The 23,738-nt window shown below is 33.2% G+C and overlaps 1 protein-coding gene across 1 annotated transcript; it reads left to right on the top strand.

Moving 5' to 3' along the window:
* The first annotated feature begins 1,618 nt into the window (after positions 1-1,618).
* On the top strand, positions 1,619-23,338 carry LOC123685104 (fasciculation and elongation protein zeta-2). Its single transcript, XM_045624684.1, has 7 exons — positions 1,619-2,112; positions 19,205-19,310; positions 20,459-20,720; positions 21,063-21,313; positions 21,561-21,636; positions 21,697-21,762; positions 22,237-23,338. Exons 1-7 carry the CDS (start codon positions 1,691-1,693, stop codon positions 22,251-22,253), a joined length of 1,200 nt encoding a protein of 399 aa, XP_045480640.1. The 5' UTR covers positions 1,619-1,690; the 3' UTR covers positions 22,254-23,338.
* Positions 23,339-23,738: the final 400 nt, after the last annotated feature.

Below are 23,738 nucleotides of genomic sequence, written 5' to 3'. Positions count from 1 at the left end.
GCCATCTGTCGACTATTAGTAGGAAGTTAAATCGTAAAGCTTAGTATATTACTTGAAGAGTTCTTCATTGAAAGATTTTCTGAAAAAAAAGGAATACGGACATCTATTTTTGATTATTGGAAGGAATAAAACAATAAAACCAATAAGCGAAGATTTCTTTCATATGTTTCGCGCCAGTTGTAATGATTTTAGGAATGATTTTGTAAAAATTTAAATTAATAAAATGAGCAAGAGGACATAAATATCAAAGATACACTCTCTTTACCCTCGAAAATAACACTATCCCTGTACCTTCTTAAAATTTATTAAAACGATATTAGGAAAATATTCATTCAAGATTCTTGGAGCCGCTAGGAATTTTGGAAATTCTACATTTATTTTTTTCATTTGTACATCAAATTTCATTACATTAACTGCAGAAATATTGGTTCAATTGATTTGATGGAAATTTGTTTTTCCGTTCACAAGGAAAAGTTTGGATGTAACTGTAAAAATTTTTTTTATTGGAGTTAATCGAGCAATTGGTTTTCAATGATAAGATCTGAAAATGTAAATCGTTGAACAATATTACAAATCTTCCCTTATGAACAATTGAAAATAAATTCCATTTAATTTGTTTGCGCCTTGAAAGAAGTTTACGCAACTCATCATACACATCACGGTTTTACCAGTAGCCTGAGAAGTTCTAAGTTCAAATTTGAAATATGGTTTTCAGAAAGTTTCAACTAAAAATCTTTATACTGAACTGATTCAGAGAAAAATAATTATAGATGAGCTCCATTTCTGTCAATTTTCTAAAATGAATTATACTCATTAGTCCAAGTTCATTTGTAGTAGTCAACCCCATATTATTTTATTTGCACCACATTTTTCTCTGAACTTCAAACAAAATAGGTATTCAAAATTTCGTTAATGCCCAATTTTATTAGGTGTTAATTCATTTCAGCAACGTTATATAATAGTGTATTGATAATTTAATGATTTCTTGAATATTTAATGATTCATATTGTGCCTAGATTTTGAATCTTGAAAAAATGTTCGCTGCAAAAAAGGTATTAGAGGAAAGAAGAGGGCACTGTTCCAGAAAAATATCACCCTGTAGATTTGCATTCAAAATTAGCATATCACATAATGCAAACATTGAATTGGAATATCTATGCCAAATTTAAGCTGAATATCTTGTGAAGGGAAGGTGCTATAAGAAAAAAAACTTGAAAAAAAAACAAACTTCAACACCTTGTTTCTCGTAAACAAAGCGTTTGCGGGCCCATGTTTAGAGGACTTTTTCTTCTTGAAATGATCCAAGGAATCTGTCATTTTTGTTTGTCCCTCCAATTTAGGAACATTCTGTATATCCATAAGTCAAATTTCCTGTTGGCTTTTTTTGCAACTAATTCGAAGATTTATAATTAGAAATAAACTAAACTAAAGATGAATGATCTACGAATCGCCGAAAATACATTCCAAGTTTAAGGTTCTGCATAAAAAAAGAACGCTAATCATCTGATCTTGTACTCCGGTTCACATATTCGAAATTCCGGCTGATGCACTGCGCACACCGATCGACTTTGCGAAATTCGTCCGCACTGCGCGTATACGGAGGACGCACAGAATCACAGAGTGTATCATCCGAGTTCCGATTAGATTTCAGTTCAACTCAAAACGTCGTTGCGGTGGGTGCAAACGCACCATGCGCGATCTAGCCAGTAAAATGGCCGAGCTGAAATTCGAAGCACCCCTAGCCCAATTTGACGATGGTGACGAATGGGGCTCAAGCGAGTTCCAAAACGCGTTCAAGAACGAGCACAACATAAACAATATCAACCTGACGAAGAAAACGAAAGATTTAAGCGACGTTCTGAACGAAAACGAGGAAATCATCAATAATTCTACCCTTGATACGATAACACAGAACAAGAAAAATATACTGTCAAATGGAGAGGTCCCTTCGGTTGCTGACAACTTCACCGAGACTTTCTCAGGCTCCCTGGAGGACCTAGTGAATACCTTCGATGACAAGATAACCAAGTGTTTTGGGAATTATGAGGAATCGGTGGAGAAACTTGCACCAGTGCAGGTTAGGACACAGGAGGAGATTATGAACGAATGCCAGTAAGTCCATAATCCAATTATTCGCACGAAAATCGCTGAAAATCCGACTATTCCCTATCGTTATCGATAGATATCGAAGGTATCCAGGAGAAATATTGTTTATATAGTGTTGTCAGATTCAGATAAGACCGGTACCTCTAAAATAGGGTAACCTTTTGCTCAAGTGGATCCCATTTGTTTATCTTCGATCGGACAAACATACCTGATGTTTATTTTTGGGAGCAAAGCTCAGACGATGGTCGATTATATTTTTAATTTCCATTGCTTGAATGAAATCAGTCGGTTTCTTTATTTTCTCCATGTGTGTATTCACTTAGATTGATATATTCTGCAGTACTGATTCTCAAGAGTTATCAATTCTGACTAGTTTCTTGAATATAAACAGAATCATGGAAAATATTCGTGATTCAGTTAATTCAGCGAAATTCTTAAAATACTGATAGGCTCATGCTGATCATTGGACCCGATGAAAACGGCTGAACTTGTTTGCATACTATCAAATTTGGCATGGTTATATCAATGAGATCACCTTGAGTGTGTAGGTTGTCTTTTGACAAGACAAGAGGCTTAGTCCTCTAAGAAATAATACGGATTATGTTGAAGAACTTCATTATGAAACCAAGGCAGATATATTTTTATTTGGAGTGGATTATCATAAATGTGATTGCAAATCTTATTTACGAATAGGGTTTGAATGTATGGGTATGTTAAAAAAAACTTGTTGGAAGTAATTATTATAGGTTGAAGAGCATTGAGTGGTTGAATTTTAACCAATATGATGGTAAAATTCTTCACTGTTCATTTTGAAACACAATAGTATCTTTGCCCAACATTTTCTCTTAGATTCTGTAACATAAAGAAAAACACTTTTTTCAGTTGATAGGTTATTGTTATTGTTGATACTTTGATCACACATACATGTGTTCTTATGCTACAAAATATTGACAAAAACATTGAATAAGAATATTTTTGTTGTTACTTATGTTCACAACATTCCTATTGATTGGTATCACAATTCTTCAGTTTTTTGCATCCAAAATATAAAGAATGTAGAAATAAAGACAAGCTCATTAAATCATTCATATACATGAAATTAATGAATGAAGTTAAACATAGTACTTATCTTATAAAGGAGATTTTAATTGATTTAAGGTCATCAACCTCAAATATCATATTGTTTTCATATTTCTTATTCTCTATTAATTCTCCTCGACTATATCATTAATGTATTCGATCTAGACAACGTGAACTAATTTACATTTACGATAATTAACATCTTATAATAGATTGAAGTTAAAATACTGTACCTCATCACTTTCTGAACTACTTTGTTCTTTCATTGTATACCCAATAACCTGAATAGTTTGAGTTTATAGGTATGGAATTTGGAACTCGAAACAAAATATGTATTACTTCGTGAAAAAATGCGAAATTGTCTTATGTTGAAGTTATTATTCACTATGGATTTAAACATTTTCGACGTGTTTAGAATTGGTTTCGAAGCTACATAGGTATAAACCTTAACAGAAACAAAATCGAGGCAGAAGAAAGTTATTCTTATTTGTATGCATTGTACAAATATAATTTTCGAAATGGGAATCAATTGATAGTCCAGAGTACAATTATTTTTTATCGCTACCATCTGAAATTCCTATTTTCGCTTTCTGATCAACTTTTTTCCAATAAGATTTTTCATATTTCTTCTAGAAGAATTGATTTCAAATGGATCTTTACTTTATTCCAGAAAATACAATACACATAATATTGAAAATTTTATTTTTTCCATAGTGAACCTCTGAAATGTTTCACTTGTTTCAACCATTTATTGCCATGAAGAAAAGCATCGAATTTATTGTTTACTTAAATAATCGGCATAAAGTCAATCAATTATTGATTACTTTCGCAAACACCGAGCAGGTCATGTACACATTTCGGCACTTAACACTTTCAAGGTATCTGTAATCACAAGACGTTATGTAACCTGAATGCTTCATACAAAAACATCAAATATTTGTCGTAGAGGAGTGTAAACCACAGCGGTATATTTTCACTTAAAATAAGTGTTGATTTATAGGAAGTGCTGTAGACTGGAGCGAAAGTTATCATAAATGAGGAAGATAAAAATCTCACAAAAAGTATATTGAACCTAATTAGCTTTTTGTTGGCTTGATCCAATATCAAACTATTAGGAATGGAGAGTATAACACACTATAGATATCATACGTTCCATACGTTCAAAACAATCTTTCCACTCCGAATCAAGTAACTCCAAAATATCCATTTTGAAGGCATCAACTGCCTCTTCTTGTGTTGAAAAACGCTCACCTCTAATTTATTATTGTGTAACAAAAAAAGTCATTGGGTGCTAAATCGGGACTATACGGTGGATGTCCCCTCAATTCAACGTTTTGACCACTCAGAAATTCACTTATTCTTAAAGTGTCAGAGCTTATGTTGTCATGTAGAAGGATGACTGTCTGCACGATTTTTTTTGTGAATTTCCGCAAGTACTTTAAGTAGGCAAATGGTCATGTAGCACTCAGAATGAAGTGTTCTATGTTTCTCTAATGGTACAGTAGCCACATGTACTTGTTGTAAGAACCACTTTTGTTGAATTTGATTCAACTTGCCCCATATGGTCGACTGCTGTTTAGTTTCCAGTTCATATGCATATATCCAAGATTTGTCACCAATCACGAACTTATAAACGTCTTTTGAAGCTCCGCAATTAACGTTTTTGAGCCTCTCTTTACACCAATTGACAAGAACTTCATTATGAGAGATCCAAACTCGAGTTACGACCAAATCTACATGTAAAATCGAACATATGATGGTGAATATAATGTGCAAACGTGCCTCTATCTCACGGTATGTTGCATGACGATTTTACATTATCAGTTCTTGCACAGCTTCGATGTTTTCTGGCACAACAACTGATTTTCGATGACCTTGACAAAATTCGTCCTTGAGGTTACGGCGACCACGGTTGAACTCATTATGCAAGTGATAAGCAATGGTTTTAGTAAGTGCTTCATCCCCAAAAGTCATTGTTTCTGAATCATTTCCATGACTTTCGGGCGTTTTGTAATGGCTTCTTGCGTCACTCCTAATGATCCTGCCAATTCTTGTTGCATTTGACACGAGTCTTGATCAAGTTATGCCTCCAATTCTGCATATTCAAAAACCTTCTCTCTCTTCCTCCGCCATGCTGGTCTTCGACGTCAAAATCAGCGTTCTTGAAGCGTTGAAACCACTCTCGGCACGTTCTTTCGCTAATAGGGGCCTCACCATAGGTATTTGAGAGCATTCGATGGGCCTCAGTCTCAGATTTCTTCATATTAAAGCAGAAAATTAAAACCTCGCGCGAATGACGAGAATTTGGCTCGTAAGCTGACATGTTCAATCGAGAATAACTTTATGAAGTAAAGTTGTACACCTAATATATATTTGACATTTAGTCATCAGGGTTCCTGAAATATATGAGATAACCTTCGTACTCTAAAAGGTTACTTATTTGAATCATTGATTTGCAAAACCAGGGAACAAAACCTTCAGGTGGAATGCCTAGAATAACTGAATAACTCGTCTATGGGCGCTTGAAATAGTCTGTGGGGTGAAACAGAACTTTCAGCCAATAATATGGCCAAACTGAGACCTTAATCAACATTTCCCAATAAACTTTGTTTAGATGTTTACAATCCAGCCCAAAGGTGATACCCCTCCTAATGAAGCTTCATTTAATCGATATTCAGTGTCAAAAGAGGCATTTCGCATCAGACCAAAGCTTTATCGTCAGAACCTTCAACCTTTAATGAAATCTAAATAAGGAAACTATAAAAAGACAACACTGAAACCTTGAACTCTTCAGTGGAAGGATCCATTATTTTCCATCAATCTGGAAAGTTGAAGATTCGATCCACTCTCATGGAAATTTTTAAGTAATGCATCAGATTCAGATACAAAGACTTTACTTGCAAAATAAGGTATATCGGGAGTCAAAATTGTTTATTTGATCCTATATCAAAACTGAACTTTGTATATTATTATTGTTCAGATAAGGAATATCATTGCATTGTCTGTGTGGCTCAATCTCTCAATTTTGGTTTTATTCAGGTCATAAAATGAATGCGTTTTGATATGCATATTCGGATGACATCAATATCCTTAACTTTTGAGGAGCAGTTTATTTTTAGCACAGTTGCAGCTCCAATTCAATTGTGTTGAGAAATTCCTGTCTAAAGAAAACTAACAAAAAAAGCAAGAATGAGAGATTTTCATCATTGTTTAGTACTTGTTAGGAAGCTCTAGACTCATACTTCCTATTATAATCATAATATGAAAGTTGCATTGTTTTCATTTCACTCATTCCCCTCTCTTTTGTTCAAATAACCAAGGCCTTCTGTATTAGTCACAACAACTGTAGTTCTGACATTTTGTTCCGAAATTCACGCTTGCACAACGTAGACTTCTAGGCGCCCAGCGTCTCGACGGTGTAGAGTGATCGATATAGGAATAAAACGAAAACAGGGGAATGTTTTATACATAATTAAATGTAAGGGGACATTTATACCGAGGGCAATAAGACTGACGATCTCTTCCAGGCTTTCAATAACATTCAAAAATTCCGTTTTAAAGTTATTCTCCTTGAAAAAAAATTCTAAATTCTATTTTTGATTTTTCAAATAGTGTGTTCACTTTTAGAATGAACACAATTTTTGGTTTCGAAATTTTCGCTGGTAAAATACAATTCAGAGCATCCTGAACAATTGGTCTCGTATCGGTGTGTCTAGGTGGCCGCAAATTCTTGTTACAGCGTTAACTTCTGTAATTTTCATCAGATTTCTATGAAATTCGGTACGGGTATCTAGATTGGGTCCTCAGAGTAATAAACATAGATAGAGGGAGCATATCGTCGGCTAAGAGTGTAAGGCCCGGTGCACACATCCGACTTTTGCAGTTACGACACCGTTGCTGTGTCGTACTTGCGGCCTGTTGTACAAAGAATCAAATGGGAGCATGCACACTACCCGCCGTGCCGTTGCGACGTCGTAACTGCCATCATGCGGGCTGTGGTACAAAGAATCAAATGGGAGCATGCACACTAGCGTACGACACCGCAACGGTGTCGCAACTGTAAATGTCGGATGTGTGCACCGGGGCTTAATCTGCTAGGTCCATAATGAACAATTTTACATGAGACCAAAAAAACCGTACAGTACAGTGTTATAATAATAATAATAATAAGAGAGTTTATTCATGAAAATACATTCAATAAACTCTATTGAATGAGAGTTTATTCATGAAAATACATTCAATAAACTCTATTGAATGTATTTCCATGAATAAACTCTCTTATTATTATTATTATTATAACACTGTACTGTACGGTTTTATTGGTCTCATGTAAAATTGTTCATTATGGACATAGCAGATTTACACTCTTAGCCGACGATATGTCATTTTCAGTAAGCAAATTTTGTCCCCAACATGAACTATCAAATTTGACATGAAGCGCGCGGAAATGAAAACATATCAGTGATACGATATTTCACTCAATTCGCGAATTTCTCCACAAAGAACGCACTTCTTATGTACCATAGTGAATCAACGTTTCATATTAACTCAAAATATATTGAAATAAATACCTAAATATATCAGAAATTCATAAAACAAACTTCAAGCGCGCCAAACGACGTGAAACAACCGATGACACTAGGAGAGCAAAAGTTGCCAAACCTTAGATTTCAGCAGGTAGATACAGAAAATAATAAACATTATGCTTATTATAAATATGACAATTAGGAAAAATATCGGATTCCAAATATTCAAATTTGCATATTTAATCGGGAATCACTCAAATAAATATATTTTATTCATTATAACATACATTCATAATGATAAAGTAAAATTGTGGATTTGAAAATATATCACAATCCGACAACGTAATCTAACCATGTTGGGGACATGTAAAAATTGCGTATACTTCCTCTATCTATGTTTATTACTCTATGATTGGGTTGCATATGATTCAAATGACAACACTGTTTTATTTTTTGACATTTCTTATGTCATTTGTGTTCAATAGGTTATGCCATTTGCTCATGGAAATATTCGACAACCTTTGGGAATTGACAATTGACCATATTCACCGTCGCCATATTGATGTGCGACAATACCAACTACCCAGTGTTCCCAACGAAGAAATATTGAGTTTACTAGAAAAATACCGCTAATATCAAAAATACTATCAGCCATAGAGATTATTCTTCCACTGACTATTTCGAAAAATGGAGCGAAGCCTTCATTTATACACTCGGCCACAGTTAATTTGTTCATAAAACCGTCTTTCGCTAATGTTTTCATTTCCAAAAGGTGAAATTTTTGCGAAATATTGTCCCAAACAAGCCTATGTGGCGTAGCAGCCAGAAAAGGTACACATAAACTTCACTTATAAACTTTATATTGTGGAATTTTTCTAGTAAACTCAATATTTCTTCGTTGGGAACACTGGGTAGTTGGTATTGTCGCACAACAATATGGCGACGGTGAATATGGTCAATTGTTTTATAGAAACAGTGCTAATTTGTGAATGCTAAGAGAAAAATTAAATTAAAACTCGGTATCACATTGGCAATGTTGCCATTATCACCATTTAAAATTGTACTATTCCCATAGGAAAGCCCTTCAAGTAAATACGTATCTGTTTAGCAGTTGTTATACAGCTTCCATTCAATTTTATGTGAGATATTAAGTGAATCGGATGAAGCTTGGGTATTATGATTATGGGTGTGAGTCATTCGTATGTGGGGGCAGAGAAACATTGTATTTATTCAGTTCATAATTTCAAGAATGAGAGGGTCAATTTGGATGTCCTTATGAGTGCTGTTATGAACCGTTGTTTGATGATTTGTCTGGTGCGGTAGATGTTTCAACTGCTACCATATTAATTTGACCTTTATTCAAGAGAAGAACTTTAAATATTTGACGTTTAAAATTATGCTTTTTTACAAAAAATGAATATAGCCGTTAATTTTTTTTTACTTTCCAATTTTCAGATTAGATCAGTGGAAATTTATAATTTTTTTCCGTAAGAAAGCTGCATAGCTGACTTTTTGGATAACTTAGTTCTTTGATGAACTAACAAATAGATTTTGAGAAAATTCACAAAAAAAATCCGATACAATTCTAACGAAATTTCGCATTTTACTTTTTGGCAACTTATTCCCAAATTTAATTTAATCATTGCTGCCCTTATTTAATATATTCCTGTTCGCTGAATGCTGTATCTCAGTCGCTTTAGTAATTATTGTGTAGTAAAGTAAATAGTAATGTCAGGGTCAGGGTTATAGTAATGATACATGTGTTGAATGAATGAATATTAAATACAATGTACCTAACTGTTTGAAAAACATTCTACTTCTTTGGGATTAACTTTGCTAGCATATTGGCTCGGGTGAAATCGACTTCCTGTAATTTTTAGAGGGAGATATTAGAATGCAGACGACGATGTATCCGAAATGAAGTCTCAATCAAATATATTTTGCATTGAAAACGGAAGTGAGTAAGACATGGTGCATTGGTTAAAATCAATAAAATTGAGAGGAAATCACCGACTGGAGTTCGATTCAGAACGAAAAAGTGCAATGTTTGCTCCTCCTCAAAAAAATAAGGACTCTACAAACCAGGAATTTCATCACCAATTCAATGAAGATGAACTTAAGACAAGTTCAAAACAGTGAGGTTATACAATTTAATCCTTATATTTGTTGAAATCCAATTTTATTGGTAGCAAAAACATAGAAAGTATAAAATTGGATTTTTTCTGTGACGGGAAAAAAATTTGACATTTTATCTCTGTTGACAGGTAACAAAATATGACTTTTCACGAAATTACTTTTTTCCCCGGGAAAAAAGTGAGTACTTTTTTCCCGGATATATATTTATCTACATATAGGTAAAGGAATAATAATAATTCGACCACACTATTGATGGCTTTTGTTGTTGTGCCAATTCCGAAAAATAAGCCAATAACACTGTCTCCGAGAAAGAACTGCATGTCTTTTTCATTTTCCATTACATAAATCTTGAATACGCGGTTTCGTAAATTTTCCGCGATTTAGCTGGCAATAATTTTCGTGACGCTACTTGCGCTGTTTCTATCAACTCCAGTGGAGTCAGAGAAAACTCAGAATCAGACATTTTTTAACTTTATATTATTCAACAAAATAACTACTAAACAATTATTACTGAGTTCGCAATTTTTGAAACAAATCACAAAATTAAATTGACAGATATTTGATTACTTTGAAGTTTCCCTTAGCAACGCAGGTCTATTTGCAGCTTACTAGTTTAAAAATTCAAAATTCATATCGATAACATTCTGACTTTAATATATTGTAATAATATGTCTTTCTCTATTAAATTGTCGTTTTTCCTGTCACAGAAAAAAATAGTGTATTATACACGGGAAAAATATTAGATTTTGTCTCCCTCCGCTTCGCGTCGACAACATAACCTCGAGCTAAAATCTAATACTTTTTTCCCTTGTATAATAAATAACTATTATTCGTCACATTTTTCCAATGATTTTAAAAATTTCTTTTAGTTGACAAGTATTTATTTGATGGATTCGGTTCTTACCAGAGAGTAATAAACATAGATTGATGTCCCCAATATGGTTAGATTAGGTACATTGTCGGATTGTGATATATTTTCAAATCCACAATTTCACTATATCGTTATGAATGTATATTATATTGAATGAAATATATTTATTTGAGTGATTCCCGAATAAACATGCAAATTGGAATATTTGGAATCTGATATTTTTCCTAATTGTCGAATTTGTAATAAGCTAAATATTTATTATTTTCTGTATAGACCTGCTGAACTCCAAGGTTTGGCAACTTTTGCTCTCCTAGTGTCATCGGTTGTTTCACGTCGTTTGGCGCGCTTGAAGTTTCTTTTCTGAATTTCTGATATATTTAGGTATTTATTTCATTATATTTCGAGTTAATATGAAACGTTGATGCACTATGGGATATAAGAAGTGTGTTCTTTCTGGAGAAACTCCCGAATTGAGTGAAATATCGTATCACTGATATGTTTTCATTTCCGCGCGCCTCATGTCAAATTTGATAGTCCATGTTGGGGACAAAATTTGCTTACTGAAAATGAGATATCCTTCCTCTATCGATGTTTATTACTCTGAGATTCTTACACATTACATATTTCATTTTAGAAATAAGGATTCTCCGAACTAGTGAGAACAATGTAAATTAGAAAATTCTTTAAACAAAATATGAAATCTCTTCGATATACAATACAACCTACATTGATGTATCAAACTACCTCAATATAATGCCCAATCAAAGATTCATTCTTATTTATGTAGTATTTGGGTTTTGATAACTATTTTTGCGACCGTTAAATTCTTATCTTTTCCCAGGCAATTATTTTCTCACGTAGACGAATTAATGAAAACCTCGCATCGAACATTAATTCTATTTTATGAGTTTATTCAAAACTTATATGGTTCGGAAAAATAACACATCCATGACTTGGAATATTTTATAATGGAACTAAGTAGGTTTATGGTAGGAAGAATACTAGTACCACAAACAGTCTTATGATACTACGTATTTGCAGAATCGATGAAGAAAAAAATGTTTTCGACAAAAGCTATTTCTGCCGAAGAATAAAAAAAAAGATTCTCATTAACTCATGAACCATTGAGTTTTTATCCAAGGTATGGCATATTGCCGAAATTATCGTCAAAAAAAGCTATCCAATGATGCAATAATATACAGGGTGTGCCATTTGAAATAAGGAAGTAGAAGTCTGTTTCTGGTATAACCGGAAGTTGTAGCGGTCTGAAAATATTTTAGGAAGAAAGATCATTGTCTCAAACTCCAATATGCATATTTTCAGCTCAAAATGATCCATAAACGCCTAATAGGTCATCCCGGTGAATCACCCTGTATTTTCCGACGAATCGATCACATTGGGAATAATCCGGAAAAACGTAAATTTGCAACCATAAAGTTTTATGTGTTCTAAAATTGGCATATTTCGAATTGTCGTGTCTCGTTCACGAGTGATATATTGTCGATCGATTTCAAGAGCATTTCACAGGAAAATACGATGTTGGATTTACGAAAAGCCGTTCACCTTGCCTTACGTAACAGAACACGCAACTCTACTAGTACCTAGTCCTACTAAATATGGATTTTCTTGTACCACCACATGACGCTGATGTTAGGATCAGATTGTACTAGTGAGAAATCCAATATTTTGAGGTCAGCTAACATCGCAGAAGAAATGTTGAATGATTTTTCGTTTGACTCTTGAAAATGGCAAATTCGCATATATTCAATCTGTTCCTTATTGATACATACCTCATTTTCGATTACATTGCCATATGGCAACATAATTTGAAGTTTTCGATAACTATAAATTGACAGTTGGTATTCTATTTCCACCTGTTAGTATGCAGAGTGAGTTTCAAGTATGGAATGCTCTCAGAGTAATAAACATAGATAAAGGGAACATATGTCATACTCAGTAAGCAAATTTTATCCCCAACATGAACTATCAAATTTGACATGCAGCGCGCGGAAATAAAAACATATCAGTGATACGATATTTCACTCAATTCGCGAGTTTCTCCACAAAGAACGCACTTCTTATGTCCCATAGTGAATCAACCCCTCATATCAACTCAAAATATATTGAGATGAATACTTAAATATATCAGAAATTCAGAAAACAAATTTCAAGTGCGCCAAACGACGTGAAACAACCGATGACACTAAGAGAGCAAAAGTTGCCAAACTTTGGATTTCAACAGGTAGATACAGAAAATAATTAATATTCTGCATACTATAAATTCGAAAATGAGGAAAAATATTGGATTCCGAATATTCAAATTCACAATCCGACAACGTAATGTAACCATGTTGGGGACATGTGAAATTGCGTATACTCCCTCTATCTATGTTTATTATTCTATGGGAACGCCATAGAATAGAAAGAAAGATCATAGAAGCGGATATTACAATTTTTATAGATTTTGGTGTGGAAGGATCTCGTGTTCCTTAAAACTCACTCTGGAATAGGAATTGTGATTTTTCAAGGCCTAAAAGTTGTTGTTTTCTCGGCAAAGATTCTCCACCCAAAAAATTTCGTACTTCGTGAATTTCCATCGAGTAAAGACAGAATAAATCGAAAATTCACAACAAATAATGTTGTATGAGTTCAAACAACTCAAACCAGTCTGTCCTTATCATGCATTATAAAGGAATGGAATCTTGAGAATGCTCCCAAAAGATTCTTAACGGATCTCTAGCTGATGGAACTTTCTTTGAAAACTTGTCGAGACTTTCAAGATTGGGGCTTGCCTTCACCCAGGTAACATGTTTATATTATGGCATATTAGCACGAGCAAAGGTGAAAGCAGCTATTTTTTAACTCGTTTATTTATGCTGAAGGATAGTGTCCACTTGAATGAGGATCGTATGATTACTCCTTCTTAATTGCTTTTAACTTTTGAAGAAGGAATAGAATGTGTTGAGGTTGTTGATCTTTTGGGATATTAAAATTATGTATTAGATAAGTTATATACAGGATGTTCCTGAATTGAAGGTACAAAGAAAATGAGAGATCCTTTGGATAATTTCAAGAAAAAAGTCCTATGAACATGGACCCGCAAACGCTTTGCTTTTAAGATACAGTGTGTTTCTTGTAGTCCTACTTTTTTGTGATTACCTTACCAGTTTATCGAATATTTATTAATCTTAGCTAAAGATAGGGTTAATAAGTACCAAAACTTGTAATTATTATATTCATAACAGCTTACTAAGTGAATCTTCATAATAATTTGGATTTTCCTTAGGTTTACTAGAGAATTGTCTGATTTGTTTTCTCGAAATCGGTAGCAGATAGAACAATATTACAAGAAACCAAAAGTGTAGTATTGGACCAAGATTTCCTTCTACATTTTTCCAAACTACCAGTGATCCACCAAAAAAATCTGTTTCAGAAAAAATTTCACCATGTAGATTTACATTCAAAAGTGGCATATCACATGATGAAAACATTAAATTGGAATATTTATGCCAAATTTAAGTTAAATATCTTTGTCCCCAATTTCTAAATGCATTTCAGGCCATTCTGAACAACTTTGGTTGAGTGTATGTATGTCTGTGTGTCCGCACATACTTGCAACAGAATTTACTCCAACAATTCTCTTCTGATTTTAATGAAATTTGGTGTGGGTATTCAGTTGGGGTCGTAGATGATCCTTAATGAAATCCAGCTTTCCCAGATAAGAGGCGCTCGTTGAATTTGAGCAAACGTAAAATAGTAAATAGTCAACAAGAATCACCCCCTGCATTATTGATATATCTATTGAATTGCAACATTTTCAGATATTCTACACTAGAACTATTATTCATTTGATTTACTATAACCATTATTCACTTTGAATCCAGGAAATCCAAACTATCCGTATCATGATTTATTAGCAATTGCTGCACCCCCTACCACCCTTATAAGAAACATTAGATTTCATGCTTCAGTTTACTTAACATCCCCCAAGAGCTCATACAAGAAACTTGATACTTATCTTCAAATCGCTCGAAAAAGAGAGTAACAAGTTGTAAGAATTGTTGGGGGTAGCTTTAAGAATCCACCCTTACTCCAGTAGGTATTGATTTCTACACTATGAAGGGAATATCCCCATAACATTTCACCCTACGCATGCTCGTCAACTGACTACGCACATATTTTAGGTTGAACCACGTGAAATATTTCCACCGTTAAAAGCTTCTCGGGATAGAGGAAAATTCTTTGAATTTTCCGTTGAATATTTGGGGATATGAAGTTTCATTCCATACATTGCTATACAGGGTGTTCGAATTGATGCGAAGGATTAAATGTTTAAATCTTCAACGAAAATTTAAAATCTCTTTCCATGCAAATTGAAATTACTGCTTTTAGAAGGCTAAAAACTGATCAAATCACCTCTATAACTTGCGAAGGGATGAAAAACCACTCCCAACAATATCTTACGTTCGAACTTAATTAATAATTAAATAAATATTGTCATTCTTCAAAAACAAAATGAGTAAAGGATACTTATGAAGTGAGGAGTTTTTGTTCACTTGTTCCAATTAGTATTTTCTGTGGTATGAAAGCTGCATAGCCAATTTACTTCATCGTTTAATCAAGATATAAAATTTCAATGAATTCTGTGGAATAGATTTGGAGATATCGCAATGATACAGAAAAAACTCCTATATTCGCAAAGTATAGTCTTAGTTCTTTTTGATAACACACAAAACTATAAAGATTTAGGCTAAATGATAACCATCTGCTCCTCTAAAACAGGGGATCAATACAGGCAGTAACTTAAAAGATTGGATACTTAAAATAAATGGATCATCAACTTTTTTAATTGAAGCTAGCTCCCTAAAATGTTATCCTATCAATTAATAAACTCTTTATTATCGGAAACTTAGGCGATGTGCCTACTTGTCATTATAACTCTCTGATGGGTCAACTCATTTTCAAATTTATTGCTGCTTGGTTTGATTTTTTTCAATTCGCATATAAATATTAATATTTTTATTAATATTTCAAATTTTATATTGGATCTAATATCCAGCAATGTTTTCAGTATAATCGAAATGTACACTCGACTGAAAATATTGCTGATGTGAATGAAAGTGTTAAAGAAGATCCAAATTCATCCATTTCTCTGCGCGCACAACATTTGGGCCTCTCTTACGGCACGCTATGGAGTATTTTGTATCTATTCTTTTAAGGTTAGGTTGATACTAGAACTAAAGCCAGCTGACCATGGAATGCATAGAACATATGCCGATTGGGTGCTTCAACATTATTCACTTATTCATGGTTATGTAAAAAAGCAGAATTGTCGCATATGGGCAGTGAAAATCCTCATCTAACTGCTGAGAGACCATAACATCCACGAAAAGTCACTGTATGGTGTGTAATTTTATCTGGTGGAGTGATTGGCTGGTACTTCTTTGAAAATGAAAAAGGTGTCACTCAAACTCTCAATTCTCGTCGCTATATCGAAATGATTACCGATTTTTTGCCTGAAATTTTGAATTGAAAGAGACAGGTTCCAGCAAGATGGTGCAACAAGCCACACAACAATACCCATTTTGGCTTTATTGAGAAAAAAATTCCTAGGACGTGTAATTGACCTTCAAGATCTTGTGATTTATCGCCCTTAGATTTTTTAGTAGATAATTCGTCATTTAAATGTTTTATGTTGATAAACTGGCGTATCTCAAAGAAATAGATCTGAGAGACCATATTTGAGGGATATTTCAGATTCTGCACCCAAAAATTAACTAGGAACAGTTGAAAGATCGCAGACACAAATATGTCTGTTTGTATTCATTTGAGTAGTTGAGATTCGTCAAAACTAGAACCGTTATGTTGGAACTGAAATAATAAACCTTGGTGAGAAATGTGCAGTCTTGACTACTGAAAATCCCTTTCTAGAACACCAGGAAATTTATTGACATAAGTTTCTTTCAAAGGATTTCCCTTTGATCATTCAAATGTTTGAACAAAAGGATCCAGTCGTTCCAAAGCTTCAGTTCTCGTATTTGAAACGTGACTTCTAAAACATTCTGTCTCTTCAATAAATCCTTCATTATTCATCTTATATTTCAATCTCTCATTTTCCCATGCCTTAACCGTCTCAACAGATGGTTTCTGGCCTCAAGGAAGGTCGTATGTTAATAACAATTCATTGTTTATTCGATATATGTGTCGATTTACAGATATAATAGTACGTTGCGCTTTAGAAATGGGATAAGTAGCATCTACGGTGTTCAGATCAATTTAAGCTGGAATTATCTCCTTAAACAATCAGTTAGGTTAAATAGGTGAACTGCTGATTGTGGTATTCCAATTTGATGAGTTTCAGATACATTTGGGAAATCATTTGGAGTTGTGATAAAATCTGATGCTCTTTAGTTGATTAGGAATCCACACAGGAATGTTGTTCGAAAAATGAGAAAAACACCAACGTAGAATTTGGAGCTTCTGTACGCTTTTAAATTTTTTCACTAAGTTTCGCATGAACTTTCAAATCGTTATAATATAATACAATTACCCTAGATGGGGCTGAATGACCTCTAAGATCCCCTGATTTGACACCACTAGGCTTATTTTGGTAGGATCTTTTGAAATGTGTCGTGTTTAAGTTAGTAGCTTCTTCTTTAAAATATCTTCATCAAATAATGGTATTAGGCCGATTGAAAAGTCCCCGGTCTGATGCACAGATGGCGGTGCTAGTATTAATTCCATATGATTTTTGGTAGGTACCAACCTTCAAACGACACGTGTCAAAAATTTTTTTCGGGGTCTGCACCAGGAAAATCAACCATCATTGATTGGTATGCTAAGTTTAAACGTGGTGAAATGAGCATAAAAGTTTACAAAATAATTTTGAATGACAGTAAAGTGAAGTTGATCGAGATAGCAGACATTGTGAAGATATCATCTGAACATCTACATCATATCATTCACGAATATTTGTACATGAGAAAGCTGTGTGCAAAATGGGTGCCGCGCGAGCTCACAATCGATCAAAAACAACAACGTGTTAATGATTCTGAGCAGTATTTGAAGCTGTTTAAGTGCAATAAACCTGAATTTTTGGGTCGATATGTGACAATGGATGAAACATGGCTCCATCATTTCACTCCGGAGTCCAATCGACAGTCAGCTGAGTGGACTGCACACGATGAACCGAATCCAATCCAAAGCGAGGAAAAACACAGTCAGCTGGCAAGGTTATGGCATTAGTATTCTGGGATGCGCAAGGTATAAGATTCATTGATTACCTCCAAAAGGGTCAGACCATCGACGGCGATTATTATATAGCGTTATTTGATCGTTTAAAGGATGAAATCGTTAAAAAACGGCCTCATTCGAAGAAAAAAGGTGCTGTTTCAACAAGACAATGCGCCGTGTCACATATCAATGAAAACAATGGCAAAATTGCATGAATTGGGCTTCAAATTTTTTCGTGAACCATGATAAAAGTGAATACTATTATTCAAAATAATAAACCAAAAAAATGAAAAATAAAGCAGCAGTCATTCTATTCCATTACAACATTAAATAAAATAATTAATCCAATAATGCTTACAACTACATTCTATTGGAGAAAGCAAAGCCTATACTCATTCTAAATTTCAAAGTCACAATGTATATTAGCCTTTCTCATTATTGTAAATATTTATCTAATGATTAAACAGTGAGTAGACATATACATACATTCGATGATGCAATGAATCGAGCTATCTACCTATCAGTGTGCCATTTTGATATAAATATTTTTCTTGTATTATCATGGAGAGATTTATATTTTCATTGGATATCAATGTACCGAGCTTTGAAATGGGGTTATACATCGATACATTACTGATCAATTTTTCGTGAAATAAATATCAAATTCATCGCCAATAATCAATTTTCTTATCGATATGAGGTCAATATTAATACGAATTTATTTCACATTCGATCTAGGAATATAACCCGTATGTAGCAGAAAACTATTCTCATTTTGATTGGTTTTATTATTTCCAATACCTACTGAATCTCTGATGAACAAGGCAATGAGTAGAATGTATAATGTGAAGAAATACACCACCTGAAAATTTTCTTTGAATTCTAACAACTAGCATGACATTTAGTATGAAAATTTTGCTGCATCAATTTCAATACATTAAAAAAAATTGCTTAAAATCAAGAAATAAAATTCACACTTGAAGTTATTCACGGGCTTGTGAAGCTCACGTGAATTGTTATTAAGCATGTGCAACGCAAAAAAGTTAATGCTACATTTGTTGTTGTTTGAAAAATAAATAAAAACTAGTAGAACAGTCACCTTCACAGTCCCTGATTGCAATCATTGTTTTGTATGTTTTCTAGATTAACTTAATCTCAATGATGATCTTTGATCAATAATTACTTTTAAGAGCTTTATAATTATTCATTCAATTATTGAAAAATGTTATCTAAACAAAATTATTTCTTTCAGAATGTGGTGGACTATAACAGGCAACTTTGGGAATATACTACCGATAGATTGGTCCAAATCGTATGCTAGGAAACTTCATATGCCTGCTCTTAATTTGAACGAAAAGGTGAGAAGAAGAGTAACCATTGCACATTATGTTGTTGAATTATACATGTCATGTACATTCTATCAAAGAAATATTAGAGGAAATCATTTGAAAATCCCGTTTGAAGGTATTGGCGAAATTAATTTCATCTTAAATTTGGAACAATTAGAAATCCTCTTGTTTATCTACTGTCTCATTCTGTTAGTTTGAAACTATTTTTCGCTATTATTTTTTCATCAAATATCTTCATCCGAACTAGAGTAACCAACCATTGCTGAACTGTGATAATTCTATTACATCTGAAACGATGATATCATCCCATTTGAGCAATTATTATGTATATAGCTTTAACAGCTGGTTAACCAATTGAAATTGTAATTGGTCATTGTTTTCCGGGAACTTGTGCGCTAAATATTATCCAGTAACAAGAAGTTATGCGAACATCGGCAAGTCTTATTCACAGATGTTCGCTTTTATGTATGTTGAAGTAATAATAATAAATTAAAAAATACCGACTGAAGTCAGGTGCTTTTGCGAGCCTGTTCCAATTATTTCGTAGTCATGTCAATATTCAGTACTTCTTAAGGATTTCAATAAGTAAAAAATATACAGGCTGATCCATTCGAAAAAACTAAGTTTATTATTATTCTGACTATCACTTGTTTCGATCGCTGGCACACGGCCTGGCTGACCAGCACTTTCGGTCATATGAAGAAGTAAAAAATTGGATCGATTCGTGGATCGCTTCAACAGATGACCAGTTTTTTCAACGCGGGATTCGTACGCTGTCCAAAAGATGGGAGAAAGTAGTGGCCAGCAATGGCCACTACTTTCTCCCATCTTTTGGACAGCGTACGAATCCCGCGTTGAAAAAACTGGTCATCTGTTGAAGCGATCCACGAATCGATCCAATTTTTTACTTCTTCATATTGAATCATATTCTTCACTTTGAATCACAAGTGTATTACCAGTTTTTTACAATAAAGCCTCGAATTTCGGAAAATAACGGCGGAAGCAAAGTTGTACGCCTATGTATAAAAATCCTTAAATTCTTTCCCGAGATAAAGGTATAGATATTTGTATAAATTGCGTACCTTGTAAGACATTTTCACAAATAAACAAATTATTATTATTAACAATTTTACCTATTTAATTGTTTTTGTTTTCAGGGTTCCTCAACACCTGAAGATGAACTAGAACTTTCATCTGAAGACGAAGCTGTAGCGAGTGACTTGGATATGCACGCACTCATTTTAAATGGAATTCACCAGGACACCGAGCCTTTGAAGACAGCAGACGAAGTCATACAAGAAATTGACGATATGATGCAAGAAGATTCATGTTCAGATGAAAACGGTGACTTGATAGCCGAAAATAACGAAGTTCTGGAAAAGGCTAAAGAAGTTCTCAGTTCACCTCTATATGAGGACAGTAAGTAAAAGATTTTATGGTTACATATATGATGAATTATTTGTTATTTTAGAGAAAACCCATATAATTTTAGTACAATTTCTTCGAAATCTAAGGTATTCCCATCATTCTCAATACCGTCAATTCCATCATAAGATGCAAGAAATGATATATTTTTGCGTTATATTTCTATAACTCCTAATAACTTTTAGATGGTTTCATAATAACCCCACAAAAATGTCCATTTTCAAAACTTCCTTTTAGTTATAAACTTCACTTATATTTTATATTCACAGATTATCTATCTATTTCTGTATCTTCATCTTATTTGGAAAATTAATATTTATGATTTGTTTATTTCAGAGCTACGTGACCTCAGTTTATCTCAACTGAACGAACTGTTTCTCGAACTAGAAGTTCTCATCCGGGAGTTCTCAGAGACCTTAATTTCGGAACTGGCTCTACGAGATGAACTGGAGTATGAAAAAGAGTTGAAGAATACATTCATTTCACTATTACTTGCCGTACAAAATAAAAGACGACAGTATCATGTAGAGAAGAAGAGGAGTTCCAAAAATAATTCTGTGAAAACTCCCAATGGACTTGATCCTAAGGTATGTAGTTATGATTATTTCTAGTAAATACTTTTTTACTTTCATCTAATTTTGATTGAACAAATACTACTCCAAGCTGAAATAAGTCTACCTATCTACAAAATCCGTTCAATTGCTTCGAAGATAAACACGGAACTAGAGTTCGGATTTTGAATTAACAAAAAAAAACATAAAATTATGATATTGAGAAAACAGATAATTCCCATGTGAATGAATATAGTTTACAAATGTTTCTCTTATTTTTCAGTATCTTACAACAGTAATTCCGTACCATTTAGATAGTGGACCTCCAGATAACCAAACTCTTCAAATTCTCATAAAAAGTAAGTTTACTAAAATTGAATTTTGTCCATGACACTCAAGCTGAAATAATTTCTTTTCAGTTCTGAAAGCCATAAATGAAGATAGTCCAACTGTTCCAGCGTTGTTAACAGATTACATTTTAAAAGGTGAGTTACCGAGTATTGAGATTTTGAGAATTGGAACTTCATAACTTGTTCTCTAGGTACAAGACTAGCTGCGTACTAATACCACATTGAAAAACGAAAACATTCCATATTATTTTAGATTAAAAAGTTAACCAGTTTCGCGCTTCTTAAAGCTCATCAGTATCACACAGATTTCTACTTTTTTAGTAACCACAGGGGATGGAAGAAGCTTAGGTTTTTGAACGCCAGGTGTCGTATTGACACATACACTGTCAATGTCAATGCTTTTGTTGTTGGCTTTCAATCAAATTCCCTCTGTTTTCACCTGGCTAGAAGGGTTTTAACAATACTGATGAACTTTAAAAAGAGCGAAAACAGTCTATCGTTGTCTACCTCTGATGGCAGCACATTTTCCTCTTGAAAGTTTGCCAGTTTGTTATTTTGTTTAATTATCTTATTATTATTGTTATATTTTAATTAAATTATTTTTTTCAGTTATATGTCCGACGTAAAGAACTTATCTAATATTTAAATTGAGAGAAGAGACACAGAAAACCTAGGTGGATATTAATAATTGAGAATTAGAGTATAAGGTTTTAGCTTCACGACTATTGTATATTTTGTTTGCTGTTTTTATTTATCAGAAAATATGAATTGATGTTGATATTGTTCCTGTGTTTATCGTTTTAATGTTTTGTACATAAATATTGGCTTAAAATACTCTAGTCTAATGATTGTTTTGAATTGACGATGCATATGGTGATAGATGAAGATGTTATGCATTTTAACCCCCTTTTTTTATTACTTATTTTTGAGATCATATCTCACTTCAATTTTTTATATTGAATTTTGATGTTCTCAATGTAATTTGACCTCAATGTCATTCTTGCCTTGAAATAATAAACTCTTCATCTCCTGCAGTGATGTATTTCATCTGCAGAAATTCCGTCTATATCTATCAACTTCTCTTATTCTGAAAATTTCCATAAAAAAACATTAAATCGAATTTAATTTCTTGAGAAATCCTTGCCAAAATTGTGGAAGTAAATGTATCATTTTGTATGTCTGTAATTTTGTTGAGTGTTTTGTGATTTTGCTTCTATAATTATAATTAAAATTATTATTTTGAAATATTTACAAATTTTGCTGTGAAACTATACTTCATCGAAAATAGAGATGAATCAATATTTTTAGCAATTTTTATGAATGATACAACATTATAATTGTAGAAGGAATTTGAAGAAATGAACATTTGAGACTGTTTTCAATGAAGTATATATTTTTAAAGAAGCACATAATCTTGAGTGCAATATGCACATAATTTGTATTATATTTTCCTTACGATTGTGTATAAAGTGATAATAGCTTATGTAAAAAATTATTTATTCACATCTTAAAATACCTATTAACAGCAAGTTATTTCTTGCTGATGTGCTTACAGATGTTCTAGCTAAAAATGGGCAAACCAACATAGCTGATTAATTCAACTAAGGAATTTCTTGTTAACAATTACAGAAATGTCGAGACTTATGCATTTAATATGAATTTTGTCTGCCGAAAATCTTTGTTAGATCTCAATAAAAATTAATCCATAGAATTGAGTTTTTATTCTAGAATAATAATATTGAAATCATAAGTGCTATTGAGAGAAATGTTATTTTCCATGAAGTTGTTATAATATGTTGTTGAAAAGCCTATCTAAAGAAATTTCCCTCCAAAATTTCGTGTATGGAGAAGAGAAGAAAGAAAAGAAAAATTTGATAATCAGAAAAAAACAGATACAAAACCAATAAACAAAGATTCAACATTGTGAAAACAAGGAATAGAGATAAGTTCAGTTACCTACCAAAGTGCTGAAAATATTACAAAAAGCTTACAAAGTATCAACATGGAAATGATGACTGAAAATCGTATTCTCAGACAAGAAAATAATTATTAACCTCCGAAATTTCCTTGTATGATTTTTAACTATTATTTGGGCATGAAACCTATTGCGG

This window comes from Harmonia axyridis, chromosome 7, assembly GCF_914767665.1.
Source record: "Harmonia axyridis chromosome 7, icHarAxyr1.1, whole genome shotgun sequence".
NCBI lineage: Eukaryota > Metazoa > Arthropoda > Insecta > Coleoptera > Coccinellidae > Harmonia > Harmonia axyridis.
The sequence above is the reverse complement of the archived record's forward strand: the minus strand, read 5'-3'. Positions and strand labels throughout refer to the sequence as shown.